The following is a 15,816-nucleotide window of genomic DNA, read 5'->3' as shown; positions in this document are numbered from 1 at the left end:
CCTCCCCTATATCCCCCTTCCTCCTCCCCCTCCCCTATATCCCCCTTCCTCCTCCCCCTCCCCTATATCCCCCTTCCTCCTCCCCTTCCCCTCTCCCTCCTCCCCTTCCCTCTCCCTCCTCCTTCCCACTCCCCTCCCTCTCCTCTTCCCCTTCCCCTCCCTCTCCTCTTCCCCTTCCCCCCCCTCTCCTCTTCCCCTTCCCCTTCTTCCCCATTCCCGCTCCCTCTCTTTCCATCTCTTCTCCCTGTCACATCTCTCTTCCTCTCTATCTTCTCTCTTCACCAACTCCCCTCTTTCCACCCCATCACCTCCACCTTCCCATCTCCCCTGCCCTTCCACCCCTCAATCCCCCCTCTATCTGCCCCTTCCCACCTCCTCCTCACCCCTACTGTCCCTCACCCCTGCCCCTCCCTCCTCTCCCCCCAGCCCATTGCTGGCCATCTGTATAACCTTCCATCTGCCTCAGTCCCTAGAGTTCAAGGCGGTGCCCCTGCAGACGGGCGAGGAGGCGGAGTACATGCTGGCGCTGAAGCAGGAACTGCGGGGAGCGATGAAGAACCTGCCCTATTATGTCAAACCGGCCGCCCCCAAGAAAGGTACCCTGGGTGTCTGCGTCTGCTCTCAGTTGGCCACTGAGTCCATTTGAAGTTACAGTAATCTTGGAAAACATCTTAAGGATGGGGTGGTGAATCTTTTTTGAGAGCGTGTGCCCAATTTAGTGATAAACTTATAAAAAATTCTCACGCGTCATGGTGATTTTGAGCAGAGAAAATTGGGGGCCCTCCATTGATCAGGGTCAAGCATGGATGTTGCATCCTAGCTGTCTATGTGACACACAAGCCAGGGCAGTACGATACGGAGAGCCAGCTGCTCCCCCTCTCCATGCAGCTGAAAATCTAAAAGAACGGCAGGGACCGATACAGTTTGGCACCAGCAGCATCACAAAGTTGCCGGTCGGCGTTGAACTCAGTGTAGGACTGCCTTAGGGACTCCAGCTTTGGATTTTACCTCGGGGTTGATTCCCAAAGCCTTCCCCGTGACTGGGTATAGCCACAAGGCAGCGGAGTGTTTGCCTCCCAGATGAGCTGCCAACCATAGCTGACGAGCCCAATTTGCTCGAAGCGACTGATTTTAAGGCACCAGTAACCTGTCTTTGCCTGTTCTTCTGTCAGTCGAAACGTTTCCTCTGGCTTAGTAGCTAAGCCACACACAAAGACCAGGAGGTGGACTTGGTTTTCAGAGGCTTTTTGTGACACACGCCACTGGGGGCATTTAATAGGTAGTGGGAGTTTATCCCCATTACTCCCCACACCCCCTCCCCCAGCCAGGACAAACTTAAGGAGCCATTATCAGTAATTATGGATGTTTTTTTAAGGGAAAATGATGAGTCCTGTTGTTTACTTAGATGTATTCATTGATTTACTATTCATAGGTATATTTTTCTGTAAATTATATTTTATTTCTTTATTTTCGTGCGAGCAAATGAATCTCAAGGTAGTATATGGCAATATTTACATAGCGTTTACTACATAATAAATTTTACTTTGAAGTATAACAGCCATAAACTGAAATAAATGAATCACTTCAGAAAAACTTCAATATAATTCATATTAATCTTTTTAAAAACCAAGTGAAAAATAACACAATTTAGAAATGTCTCACTGATAAACCTAGCTAACATAACATAGTTTTTATGCTTACCTGAAAAGTACTCATAGACAGGCTAAACTACATGTTATATTTACTTTTTTAAAAACGCAAACAACAAGAATTCTGCAGATGCTGGAAATTCAAGCAACTTTTATGTGTGTTGTTATATTTACTGTTATTTTCACTGTCACTCACAAATGACAGAAGAGAAAAATAACAGAGCACAGCCAATGCCAACTGGCCCAGCCGTTTGCTATGCAAATAGTAACAGTGCGCAAAATCTGGGCGGTATCGTCCAATGTCATGGGCTCTTGTAAACATCTAGCTGGTACCAAGCGTCTGAGACATTTGGTGAAAACATCTCACTGCCCTTGGCTTGTAAAAAGTCATTTGCTGCTTCATTCTGCATTGAAGATAATCACTACGTATCTTTTTATTATGGGGGGGGTGTAAAGAATCGAGGGGGCGGCACTGGATACTGTGTGCCAACAAAAATTTTGCACGTACCACTTTCTATACCACGTGCCACAGGCTCGCCACCCCTGTACAGGCAGTTGAGGGGTAGTGGTTTCATACCATGGAATGATCTGCTAATGAGGGGAACATTCCCACTGGAAGCAACCACATCCAGGCTACAAGAAGGTCCTGGTAAAAGAAATGCCACCCGTCTGGGGTAGCTGAGCTTGAGGGAGGTGCCTCTGCGCATGTGGGCACCATCAGTTGGAGTGCGCCCGTCTGCGTGGGTTCGGGCAGGCGGGTGACGAAGATCGCTGCCTTTCCCTGGGGATTAAAACAACGGTACGTCCTAATCTTATAAGCCCCTGGTGATGTTATACACCTCTATAAGGGCACCCCTCAGTTTTACTTTTCTTTCTCTGGCTGACTGAACTCCTGTTCAGAAGTTGCTGTTTATACACCAGCTTAACTGCCAGCATGAGAAACATTCAGATCTTTCTTACTCTGCTCAGATTTGAGAAGAAATTAATCTCTTTATCCAATTCCCTCAAAATCCCAAAACTTTTGATCAAAAGAAATCACTCAAAAAAACCAATGTTTTATTTACGTTCACTGGCCACGTTATGAAGTAGAGCAGTGAAACCCGGTGTGCTCTTCGGCATATTTGAGTTACTGTCAGCTTCCTGTCAGCTTGAACCAGTTTGGCCATTGTCCTTGGACCTCTCTCATTAGCAAGGAACTGCCACTCACTGGATGTTTTTATTGTTTTTGCATAATTCTCTGTAACCTTTACAGCAGGGGTTCCAACCTTTTTTATGCCATGGACCAACACAGTTAAGCAAGGGGTCCGTGGGCCCCTGCTCTACAGACTGCTGTGTGTGAAAATCCAAAAGAGATCAGCAGTTTCTGAGATACTAAAACCACCCCATCGGGCACCAACAATCATTCCACAGTCAAAGTCAATTAAATCACCCTCTTCTCCATTCTGATGTTTGGTCTGAACAACTGAACCTCTTGACCACGTCTGCACGCTTTTATGCATTGAATTGCTGCCACACGAGTGGCTGATTAGATTAACGTACAGGTGTACCTACTAAAGTGGCCACTGAGTGTTTATTTTCTTCGATTGGTAGCCTGTCCCCAATTTCAGATTTAACCCCAAGGCTAGTTTCTTCCAGCAGGGAGATGGGGCTTCTCGATCGCCCAGGTCACCAAACTCCCAAGCTTCTCACAGGCACCTCCCTGCTGTGATCAGCAGCGGTTGTGGTAACTGTGATAAAAAGCACAAAGTACCCAGTGCAGAATGGTCATAGATCAAGCTTCATGTGGTACAACTTCAGGGTTTCCTTTTGCCCCCCTCACCCACTGTGCTGTTTCAACAGATATCGAGCGTTACTCTGACAAATACCAGTCGTCCGGCCCAACAGACAACACCATTGAGTGGAACCCAGGTACGTGAGCAGCCTTTCACCCGTCTCGTCCTGTCTCACTCAGTAGCTAAATGGTCTGCTGCTCTGGGTGTGTTACCCAAGCATCAGGGTGACATAGACAAAATTCACTCCTCTGAAGCTACCATCCCTCTCTTGCTCTTGCTGTCACGATGCAGCCCGTCTCCATCAAGCACCAGAGACCCAGGTTTGGTCCTGACCTCTGACCTTCTCTGTGTGGAGTTTGAACATCTTCCCAATTAGCGGAGTGTTCTGCATATTCCCAGAGATGTGTGGGGGTGCTGAGTTAGTCGGTTGCTGTGTCAACAACCAACCAAGGATGTGCTGGGGGCAGCCCACAAGTGTTACCACACGTTCAGTAGAACAATACAGAACATGAGCATCAAAACAATAACAGCCAAAAGAAGTCCCATTCCTAACACACACACACACATGCACACCTCACTCTCTCATACACACACACATACATACCTCACACTCACACACACAGCTCTCTCTCTCTCACACACACACACCCCCACCCACCCACCCACCACCCCACCCCCCCCACCTCTCACTCCAGGACAGGCCCCTTCCAGTCTTAAATCACTTTATGATTTAAAGACACAAGATCCTAAGAGATCTGACAGAGTGGGTGAGGAGAGGATGTTTGCTCTACTAGGTGGATTTAGAAGCAGATCACTTTTTTTAAACAAATGGGTCACTCCTTTCCAATGGAGAAGAGGAGGTGTTGCAATTGGTTTATCATTGTCACATGTACCAAGACACAGTGAAAAGCTTGTCTTACATACATTTCAGATCATTACAGTGCATTGAGGTAGAACAGGGTAAAATAGTAACAGAATCCAGAACAGAGTGCTACAGTTACAGAGAGAGTGCAGTTCAGGCGACAACGAGGTGCGAGGGCCACGATGACCTAGATTGGGAGGTCAAGCATCCATCTCATTCTACTCGGGGACCATTCAATAATCTGATAACAGCGGATAGAATCTGTCCTTGAGCTACATGTTCTCAAGCTTTGCATCTTCTGCCTGAAGGGAGAGGGGAGAAGAGAGAATGTGGGGTTTTTGATTATACTGACTGATTGCTGAGAAGTGCAAATGGAGTCAGTGGAGGGGAGGCTGCTGCAGTGCAGTGCCTCTGATGCAGAGCGGCAGACAAATATAGGAAATGTGAACTCAACTCCATGGAATCTGGCAAAGTTTTCTGTGTCCTGGACCGTGTTGTAGAACAGAGAGGCCCAGAGGTAATAGTGTTAATTTGTTGTCACACATATAGTGAAGAGCTTGTCTTGCACACTGTTCATACAGATCAAATCATTACACAGTGCTTTGTGTTGGGCACGTGGCCAAGTGATTAAGGCGTTCGTCTAGTGATTTGAAGGTCACTAGTTCGAGCCTCAGCTGTGGCAGCGTGTTTGTGCCCTTGAGCAAGGCACTTAACCACACATTGCTCTAGTGTCTGTGCGAGGAGTGACGCCCCACACAGACTTCCAATCTGCGCCTTGTAAGGCATGAAAATGCCCGACGCAGGCCTCTCATGGTCTGAGTCGACGTTCCCCTCCCCTTCAGTAGAACAAGGTAAAACAAGATCAGAATGCAGAATAAAGTATAACAGCTACAGAGAAAGTGCAGTGCAGGCAGACAATAAGGTGCAAGATCATAACGAGGAAGATTGTGAGGTTTTATAGCAGTGGAGTAGATGTTCGTGAGGAATTCTCTTCCTCAATGGGTGGTGTAAACAGTCTTTAGTATTTTTAAGGCAGAAAGGTCAATTCTCAATCATCATGGGACTGTAAGTTTGAGGAAAGGCTATGGTCAGATCGGCTAGGAGTTTATAGAATGGGGAGCAGAACTGGAGGGGCTGAATGTCCTCCCTGTTCAAACTGTCAGCCATTGGTGTGGGACCTCACCTGTCTACCAGGCTGCTGTGTTTTACAATGAGACAGGCTTGGAGCTGGACACCTCCTGTCAGGCTCCCGCTGAACCCCACCAAACCAATCATAGAACATACAGAAACTTTATAGATCATAGAACATAGAACATACAGGATCTTCAGCCCACAGTGTGTGCTGCTCTTTTACAAGCTCAGTCTAACTCTTAACTCTTCCCTCCCACATAGACCTCTAATTTTTTAATCCATGTGCCCATCTGAGAGTCTCTCATGACCCTGTACCACCACTCTGGCAGAGAGTTCCACACACCCACCACTCTCTGTGTGACAAGAAATCTCATTCTGACACCCCCCCCAAACTTTCCTCCAATCACATTAATCACATTAGCCATATCCTCCCTGGGGAAAGTCTCTATCCACCTGGCTTATGCCTCTTATCTTGTACACCTCTATCAAGCCACATTTCATCCTCCTTCTCTCCAAAGAGAAAATACCCTACCTTCATAAGACATGCTGGTAAATCTCCTCTAGGCCTTCTCTAAAGCTTTCCTCTGCCGACCTGTGTCATTTCAGACTGGCGCCGGTTACCACGGGAGCTGAAGATCCGGATCCGGAAGCCGATGAAGGACAGTGAGTGTGGAGGAGTTGGGGAGGCTGAGATACGTGTGGGCAGCCCGGCGGCAGGGTCCGCGAGAACTGACCAGTGGGTCTGAGGGAACAGCTTTGAACAGCCAGACCATCATCACCACCGGGATCCCCGCCACCTCCAAACCACCTGTCAATCAGCAGGACCCCGGCCATTCCCTGCCTTCTTTCCATCACCAGAGCCCCTCTCAGTCCCAGGAGAACATGTGTTCATCGCCAGAGCCCACCCCCCACAGTCCCAGTACTATCAGTTCATCACTGTAGACCCTCTCAGCCCAAGGACATCAGTTCATCACCAGAGCCCCTCTCCGTCCCATGGACTTATCTGTCCATTACCGTGGCCCCTCCCAGTCCGAGTCTATCTGTCCATCATCATAGTCCCTTCCACACCTGGGGACCAGTTGTCCATCCACGAGGGCCCCAACTGCTCTTGGCCACTGAGATCTCCCACTCCGAAACAATAAGGACCCCCCCCCCCAGAGACAATCTGTCTGTCTGACTGTATGTCTGTCTGTCTTTTGGGCCCCGCCCACTCCCTTGTCAATCACCAGGGCTCCCTTGGACCTCCTGTCTTATCAAAAGCTCACCTCCTGATAGTTTTTGTCAGGGCGTGTGCATGCCAAGTGGGGTGTGCGGGTGGGTGTGACGGGGGTGTCAGTGGGAGGAGGGTGTGAACCTATCCCTGCAGCTCACTGTGCACGTACCCACTCTATTCCTTTAACCCTCTGCAGAGATGGCAGTTCCCAGTCGGAAGTTGAAACCCCGGACCAGCGTGGAGAAAGAGGAAATCTTCAAAAAGCTGGAGGTAGGGTGGTGCGGGGTGCTTGTGTTGAGTGGGGGGGGGGCTTGTCAGCAGTGTTGGTGAGGGAGGAGGGCAGCATTAGAAGACAGCAGAAGTCGGCCTCACAGCCTCCCTGGCTTGATCTTCCATTCAGTAAGATCACATCTGATGTGTCCCAGGCCACGTTTCCCCTTCTGCGTCAGCTCTCCGTCACCCTCAGTTCCCTGATCATCCGAAAGTCCACCATCGAGGGCGTCTTCACGAGGCAGTGCCTTAGGGGGCTGGCATCCATCACCTGAAACATGCCTTCTCATTATTAAGCTACGGGAGGATCAGAAGCAAGTTTATAATCACTGACGTCCTTCGGGAGGTTTTGTTGTTTTTGTGGCAGCAGTGCAGTGTAAGTCAGTAGAACTGTACCAGCCCAGGAACAGGCCCTTCAGCCTACCACATTGTAAATCAAAAACTAATGTCCTCACACTATGTAAACATCGCTTAAAAGCCCCTATCAGTCCCTGGGGACTTATCCACCTTAATACTCCTCAGGAGGCCAAACAAACACCTCCTCCTTGACCTTTAAACACCCTAATGGATTCATGCACTCAGCACTGATCTCCTGGTCTTCCATGTCCTTTTCCGTGGTAGATACTGAAGCAAAGTACTCATTAGGTGCCTCACTCACATCCAGGCAAATGTTCCCCCCTATATCCCTGAGTGGTCCTACCCGCTCCCTAGTTATTCTCTTGAATCTGTTCGTGAAACGTTGTGTGGGACTCGAGGCTCCTGCACCTTGTCACCAATTGCAATAATGAGAAGTGGGCATCTCCCAGATGGTGAGCGTCCTCAATGATTAATGATGTGTCACAGCTGTTTGAGGCACTCCATCCTGAAGCTGTCCTCGATGGTGGGGAGGTTTGTGTCTGTAATGGAGCTGGCTGATTCTACCATCGTCTGGAACTGCAGTGTTGCCGATTGTGTGCGTTGGAAGCTCCGCACCCAGTGGTGATGCAGTCAGTCAGAGTGTACGACCATAGACGTCTGCTCTAAAGTCTTCGTAGCCTGAAGACCCGCACTGAGGACCATAGTCATAGTCATAGTCATACTTTATTGATCTCGGGGGAAATTGGTTTTCGTTACAGTTGCACCAGTAATAAAACTGTAATAGTTAATTGTAATACCATTAATAGTAAATAGTAATAAAACCATAAATAGTTAAATAGTAATATGTAAATTATGCCGGGAAATAAATCCAGGACCAGCCTATTGGCTCAGGGTGTCTGACCCTCCAAGGGAGGAGTTGTAAAGTTTGATGGCCACAGGCAGGAATGACTTCCTATGACGCTCTGTGCTGTATCTCGGTGGAATGAGTCCCTGGCTGAATGTACTCCTGTGCCCACCCAGTAGATTATGTAGTGGATGGGAGACATTGTCCAAGATGGCATGCAACTTGGACAGCATCCTCTTTTCAGACACCACCATCAGAGAGTCCAGTTCCATCCCCACAACATCACTGGCCTTACGAATGAGTTTGTTGATTCTGTTGGTGTCTGCTACCCTCAGCCTGCTGCCCCAGCACACAACAGCAAACATGATCGCACTGGCCACCACAGACTCATAGAACATCCTCAGCATCATCCGGCAGATGTTAAAGGACCTCAGTCTCCTCAGGAAATAGAGACGGCTCTGACCCTTCTTGTAGACAGCCTCAGTATTCTTTGACCAGTCCAGTTTATTGTCAATTCGTATCCCCAGGTATTTATAATCCTCCACAATGTCCACACTGACCCTCTGGATGGAAACAGGGGTCACCGGTACCTTCGCTCTGCTCAGGTCTACCACCAGCTCCTTAGTCTTTTTCACATTAAGCTGCAGATAATTCTGCTCACACCATGTGACAAAGTTTCCTTCCGTAGCCCTGTACTCAGCCTCATCTCCCTTGCTGATGCTTCTTCCCCTCCTCTGTCAGATCCGGGAACACTATCTCAGAACACCCTATCCTGGTTATATGCAGAGGATACGTTCCTCGCAGTCGACACATAGTCTGGAAAATGCATATTGTGAATAATTATTTAAATGGAGAAAATAGGGATGCGTTCTGGAGGGCTTCCTAAATATGTTTTATTTGTTATTTATTCACATTTTCAATACGACACAAAAGCAGTACCACAAGGCAACATTCATATCATATTTCATCAATTTAAATCATAGTAAATCATAGAAAGTATTTCTCCGGGATCAGTAAAGTATGACTATGACTATACAGTGGCAGGTGTGTCTGCTCCGGGAGATGAGTGGTTGTTGTGGTGTCGGGCAGCTTTACAGGGATGAGGTGGATGGTTGTGGGTCGTCAGGATCATCAAGGACAGCAAGGGGTGAAGGAAGACTCACAGAACTCTCGGAACTGCCGGCAGCAGGAGATGACACCGGTTTGAAGAAAGTAGTGAGGGTAGTTTGCTTGGCAGCATTTTGTTTTTCAGCATAAATTTGCTTGTAGAGAAGAAGGATTAGCTGCAGGGAACGACTGAAATGCTGACTCTGTTCTAAACGTGGGTCCATGTCTGATGGTGAAGGACTTCCACCATTCCCTCACCGTTGGTAAACTCACGGGATTTTCAAAATCGTCCGTTGCTTGCAGCATCTGAGAGATAGTCTGCCGTAAAAAATACACCTTGAATGTGGATATCACACCTTGGTCGAGTGGTGTGATGCCTAACTCAGCTATCATAGCCCACAACTGCAAAGGGTAGCGTTCAGCAGCTTCGTGGTCAGCACGAGCTTGCTCACCACGCACAGCTAAGTTGTGAAGACCGTGACGATTAACAAACTTAGAAAACCATCCCCTACTTGCATTAAAGCTAACAATATCACTTGACACTTCCTCACTAGCCTCTGAACAAAGGTGACCATAAATTTCCAAAGTTTTCACAGGAAGATGATCGGAACTGAGTGTCATTTATTTCTTTGTTTCATGCTCAATGTACAAACTCAACATTTTCTCTATTTTGTCATAATCGGGTTACGCACTTTGGTAACAATCTTTGAAGACACTGTGATGAATCAATCACCGCACTTTTTATTTTCTCAGCATTTTTCTTCATGTTTCTGATCGTGGACTCACCCAGTCCGAAGTAACGCCCCGGGGCTGTGTTACCTTCACCTGAAACAGCCCTGTTTATAATTTCCAACTTTTTTTCAAGAGTTAAAGCGGTTCTCTGCCGCTTGGCTGATGGCCCAGGACTTGACATAGGACGCTTAGGAGGCATAGTTAAATATTTCAAGCACAAATTCAGTGCACCGTAGGTAAAAACGACAGAAGTTTAAGAGTGCAAGATCGCACATCCACACGCTGCCAAAACCAATGCGAGACTGGCAGGAGTGAGACTGTGAGGCGTGCACACGTGACTTGTACTGGCGGGAAAGCGGCGCTTCTCGCCCCAACAGCCTCGCATAACTGTGAGTTTTGGACACATATAAAGAGCAGTTGGGAGAAATAGGTTCGATGCACAACTGTGAATTTGCATTGTCTGAAGACACATAGAACGAGGATAGGGTGTACTCCTCTGGGATTTTACTCATTGATTTATTTGGGGATACAGCATGGAACAGGCCACACCACCCACCAACCCAACAACTTAGCTCCAACAGTGTCACACTAACTGTTACACCACCATTTATTTGTAATGTTATGTCTTTGTCTTGTACAGTTGCCACAAAACAACAAACGTTGCATGGTGTAAATCTGATTCTGAGTCTGTCTACCTCCTCTTGAAACCCCCTCTTTCTCTCCCCCCCCCCGCCCCAGTGATCCAGCCTCCACCATCACCTGTAGCTGAGAATTCCAGAGATCACTCGCTCTTGGCCCAGCACCACCATAACTATCCCTCCTCTGAAGCAGGTACAGAGGAGATCTCAGGAGTACGTTTTTTACGCAGAGAGTGGTAAGCGTGTGGAATGGGCTGCCGGCGACGGTGGTGGAGATGGATAAGATAGGGTCTTTTAAGAGACTCCTGGATAAGTACATGGAGCTTAGAAAAATAGAGGGCTAGGTAATTTCTAAGGTAAGGACATGTTCGGCACAGCTTTCTGGGCCGAAGGGCCTGTATTGTGCTGTAGGTTTTCTCGGTTTCTAATCAAGATTCTCTCATTGGTGGAAACTTCACACCGTCTAGGTTCTTGGATGTTTTAATGAGGAATCCTCCCCTCCATTCTCCAAACAGAATCTAAATCTAATTAAGGTAGTTGTTTGTGATTGGAGGACCCTCTGATCGCTGCTGAATCACAAGTGGACTGCCTAGTCAAGTGGAGTTCATTGTCCTGTGCACCTGTATGGTGAGGCTCAGGTAGGGTGAAAAACAGCTCCAGAGGTACAGGATACACACTGAATGTAAAATAAACATCAATTCTACAGACAGAGATGCAATAGAGGAAAAAAGACACAGCCTGAGACAAGTCCGCAGTTGTCCGTGGTATTCCCTCGCTGAGCTAGTAATTCGGGTTCTGCAGGACCCTGATGGATGTCAGGAGGTAGCTGTTCCTGAGTCTGGTCGAGTTTGACTTCAGGTTTACGTAGCCTCTGTACCTCCTGCCGACTGGGAGCCGTGAGAAGGCGGCCTGGCTCGGATGGTGGGGTTCCCTGGTGATGGATGTTGCTTCCTTGAGGCAGTGGTGGGAAGGTCTGTGTTCACCTCTCTGCTGCAGCCTCGTGTGTTCCTGTGCACTGGAACCACGGCAGTGTGACTCGTCTGGAAACTTCCAACAGTGCATCCGTCGAGGTCTGTTGGTGTGTTCGGTAACAAGCTGAACCTCACTAAGCTCCTAAGAAAGCAAAGGCACTGGCGTGTCTTCTTCATGATTGCATCTGTGTGTGGGGCCCAGGACAGCTCATCCGAGATGTTAATGCCCAGGAATTCAAGCAGCTGACCCACCAATGAACTGGAATTGGCTTATCGTTGTTGGGGCTGAAGAGAGAGCTTGGAATTAGAATTGGTTTACTATTGTCACACGTACTGAGGTACGGTGAAAAGCTCGTCTGGCATACGGTTCTGTCTAAGATTACCTTTATTTGTCAGATGTACATCAAAACATACAGTGTGATGTGTTTGCGTCAACAACACAGTCCAAGGATGCGCTGGGGCCATCCACAAGTGTCACCAGATCTCCAGCGCTGACAGAGCATGCCCATAACTCACTACTGGTACATCCTTGGAAAGTCTGTGGGACAAATCACAGGGAGAATATACAAACTCCGGACAGGCAGTGACAGATCTTTGGCTTGGTAAAGTGTTACACTAACCACAATCGTACTGTGCGCCCCGTTCATACAGATAGGCAAATGTGAACTGGAGTATAGTCTCCCAGCTATACACATCGACACTGCAGGGAAACGGGGAGAGAAGGGTGCTTCCGTCAAACTGCCCAGTGTTCTAACCTGACAAACTTTTCCCAGACTTTGGAGAAGAAGGAGGAAGCTCACAGCTCCGAGGAGGAGGGCGAGCAGGAGAAGGAGGAAGAAGAGAAAGAAAACGAGGAGGAGTATGACGAGGAGGAGTTCGAGGAGGTGAGTGGCCGCGCCCGCCTTTCCCCACACGGCACAGAGGGAGGGGACCTGGCCCTCATCACTGAAGTGGTCCTTTTGGTCAGAGGCATGTTAGGGTGCAAGTACATAACTCTCAGAAACTGTCCAAGCAAGTAGATAGAAATGTAAATAAAGTAAATGCCTGTCCTTATAGGTCAGGGTGTGGAGTGCAAAGATAAGGAAATTGTTTTGTGACTTGGAGTATTGTATTGGAATTGGTTTACTATTGTAATATGCACCACCATACAGTGAAAAGCTTGTCTTGTACATAGTCCATTAGTATTGCACAGTGTATTGAGGTAAAATAATAACAAAATGCAGAATGAAGTGTAACAGCTACACAGAACCTGCAGTGCAGGCAGAGAGTAAGCTGCAAGGTCACAGTGTGTTAGATTGGAGCCCACCTTGCCATACTAGGTAGGTCAGAGGATGTTAGCAACATGGGTGGTGATAAGGCAGATATTACGCTGGTGTGTAGGAGGCTGTTGGATATTACGATGGTGTGTAAGAGGCTGTTCGATATTACGCTGGTGTGTAAGAGGCTGTTAGATATTACGCTGGTGCGTGAGAGGCTGTTGGATATTACGCTGGTGCGTGAGAGGCTGTTGGATATTACGCTGGTGCGTGAGAGGCTGTTGGATATTACGCTGGTGCGTGAGAGGCTGTTGGATATTACGCTGGTGCGTGAGAGGCTGTTGGATATTACGCTGGTGCGTGAGAGGCTGTTGGATATTACGCTGGTGCGTGAGAGGCTGTTGGATATTACGCTGGTGCGTGAGAGGCTGTTGGATATTACGCTGGTGCGTGAGAGGCTGTTGGATATTACGCTGGTGCGTGAGAGGCTGTTGGATATTACGCTGGTGCGTGAGAGGCTGTTGGATATTACGCTGGTGCGTGAGAGGCTGTTGGATATTACGCTGGTGCGTGAGAGGCTGTTGGATATTACGCTGGTGCGTGAGAGGCTGTTGGATATTACGCTGGTGCGTGAGAGGCTGTTGGATATTACGCTGGTGCGTGAGAGGCTGTTGGATATTACGCTGGTGCGTGAGAGGCTGTTGGATATTACGCTGGTGCGTAAGAGCCACATGAATGAAGGGATGTCAATCAGGTGCAGGCAGGAGAGATTTGGAACAGATGTGTTCCTGTGCTGTGTTGTTCAGTGTTCACAATGTCTGCAGGTGACAGTTCTTCAAATACACAAGTGTAAATGTGGAAAGGGGTTTTTAGGTCCTGTGATGCTGCGTCGTGGCTGCAGGGAACTGCCAGTCCCGATTCTCCCCTCCACCCCCACTCTCCTCCAGCTCCCTGCCACCTTGAGCTGCCTTCCCCACCCCCTCTCTCCCCTCGCCCTGATGTCCTTCCTCTCTGTCCCCCTGCAGGAGACGGACTACGTTATGTCCTACTTTGACAATGGCGAGGAGTTTGGGGGTGACAGTGATGATAACATGGACGAGGCTATCTACTGAGCGGTCCAGAATGGCAGCTGCTGGCCTCTCCATGAACTTCCCCTCCCTTCCACACGGAACGTTTCCCCAGGATAATCCACAACGGTTTCTCTGCTGCAAATTCGGCCAACCCCAGAATTGCCTCTCCTCTGTGGGTGAGTTATAGAATCTGGGGGGTAGTTCATGGGAAACTCAGTGTCATACAGGACGGGAAAGCCGGCCCATTGGCCTGTGAGTCCCTGCAGGCTATCGACCACTCACTCGCCAATCGTCCAATTGTTTATTCTTTTCACTTTCTCCCGAACTAATTCGGAAAACTGGGGAACTGCTCTGTGAGCCATCATAGACTGGATGGGCCAACTGGCCACCTTATTTATAAACAAACCAGGAGGGGCATCCGTCCTGTGGATGCTCGGTGGTGTCGTGGGTAGAGCTGCATCCTCGTGGCCCCAGAGACCCAGATTGATCTGAAATGTTTGTCCATGTGTGTGGAGTGGTAAGGAGCTGTTATATATTATCTCCCCTTTTCAGGCTCTGTGTTGTGTACGTGTGGAGATCACAGGTTCTCCCTGTGACCACATTGGTGTCCCCGGTTCCCGTCCACATCCCAACCACGCGTGGGGTCGGTTGGTGTGTGGGTGAGGGTGCTGGGTTGAGGGGCGTTCTGTGGAAATTGGGGGTAGGGGGAGGGGTTGGTGACGACACAGACACCGTGGACAGCAGCAGTTCGAGAACACAGTTCCAGTGACCTGTCGAGGGGCCGTCTGGGGATGAGGAATAAACACTGGCCCAGACTCCATCACAAGAAGGAGAGGAGTGGGTTGTGGTTGGGGCCGGGATTTCGGAGGGAGAGACTGATTTGTTATCTGATGTAGACTTTTCAGCATTTGTAATAAAGTGAATTTTTCTGTACACAAAGTTTCGACGGAGTGAGTATCTCAAGCGGGATTGTGTCAAGTGAGGTTCATTGCCACCCATGCTCAGTGGGGTGGGTGTTCTCCAAGCAATCTTCTCTGATTGTTATCTCTCCATCTCAGTGTCATAGAGAGAAACAGCACAAAAATAGGCCCTTCGGTCCATCTAGTCCATGTTGAACTATCGTTCTCCCTTGTCCCAACCACCTGCACCTGGACAATATCCCTCCATACGCCTCCCATCCATGTACCTGTCCAAATTCCCTTAGACATTGAAATCGAACCCACGTCATCCACTTCCACTGGCAGCTGATTCCACACTCTCACCACTCTCTGAGTGAAGCAGTTCTCACTCATGTTCTCCTTAAATATTTCACCTTTCATCCCCAACCTATGACCTCGAGTTCTAGTCTCACCCAACTTCAGTGCAAAAAGCCTGCTAACATTTACTCTATCTCCCCTCAACTGCATCATCTCTCACTCCCGAGAGCCAGCGGACACCACATCATCCCTCTCCACACACATTTGGGAGCCTCTTCCAATGATACGTCTGTGCTCGGGTGTCCCTGAGAGACCACACAGTGTCTGCGGGCTCTCTAAAGACCTCTTGGCACCAGAGGACACTATGGGGACAAGGGTGATCATGTTTTAACTTGACAGGATCATTCAGCAAAGAAACAGGCCCTTCAGCCCAACTGATCCATGTTGGTCAAGATGCCTAGCTAAGCTAGTCCCATTTGGCCCGTATCCCTCTAAACCTTTCCTATCCGTGTACCTGTCCGTATCCCTCTAAACCTTTCCTATCCGTGTACCCGTCCGTATCCCTCTAAACCTTTCCTATCTGTGTACCTGTCCGTATCCCTCTAAACCTTTCCTATCTGTGTCCCTGTCCGTATCCCTCTAAACCTTTCCTATCTGTGTCCCTGTCCGTATCCCTCTAAACCTTTCCTATCCGTGTACCCGTCCGTATCCCTCTAAACCCTTCCTATCCGTGTACCTGTCTGTATCC

At 48.6% G+C, this 15,816-nt stretch overlaps 1 protein-coding gene across 1 annotated transcript; it reads left to right on the top strand.

Annotated features, from left to right (window-relative positions):
- Nucleotides 1–420: 420 nt before the first annotated feature.
- polr3glb (RNA polymerase III subunit GL b) lies at nucleotides 421–14,804 on the top strand. The gene is made up of 6 exons (XM_072281308.1): nucleotides 421–596; nucleotides 3,489–3,557; nucleotides 6,021–6,077; nucleotides 6,824–6,897; nucleotides 12,320–12,430; nucleotides 13,828–14,804. The coding sequence occupies exons 1-6, from the start codon at nucleotides 518–520 to the stop codon at nucleotides 13,912–13,914; spliced, it is 477 nt and encodes a 158-aa protein (XP_072137409.1). The 5' UTR covers nucleotides 421–517; the 3' UTR covers nucleotides 13,915–14,804.
- The last annotated feature ends 1,012 nt before the right edge of the window (nucleotides 14,805–15,816 follow it).

The sequence above is a fragment of the Mobula birostris genome, chromosome 2, assembly GCF_030028105.1.
Source record: "Mobula birostris isolate sMobBir1 chromosome 2, sMobBir1.hap1, whole genome shotgun sequence".
Classification (NCBI taxonomy): Eukaryota; Metazoa; Chordata; class Chondrichthyes; order Myliobatiformes; family Myliobatidae; genus Mobula; species Mobula birostris.
This window is presented reverse-complemented; position numbering and strand designations above follow the sequence as displayed.

Coding starts and splice junctions, on each gene's coding strand:
- polr3glb (XM_072281308.1), top strand. CDS start 518: ATGCTGGCGCTGAAGCAGGAACTGCGGGGAGCGATGAAGAACCTGCCC. Junction 597..3,488: donor ACCGGCCGCCCCCAAGAAAG/GTACCCTGGGTG, acceptor CTGTTTCAACAG/ATATCGAGCGTTACTCTGAC. Junction 3,558..6,020: donor CACCATTGAGTGGAACCCAG/GTACGTGAGCAG, acceptor GTGTCATTTCAG/ACTGGCGCCGGTTACCACGG.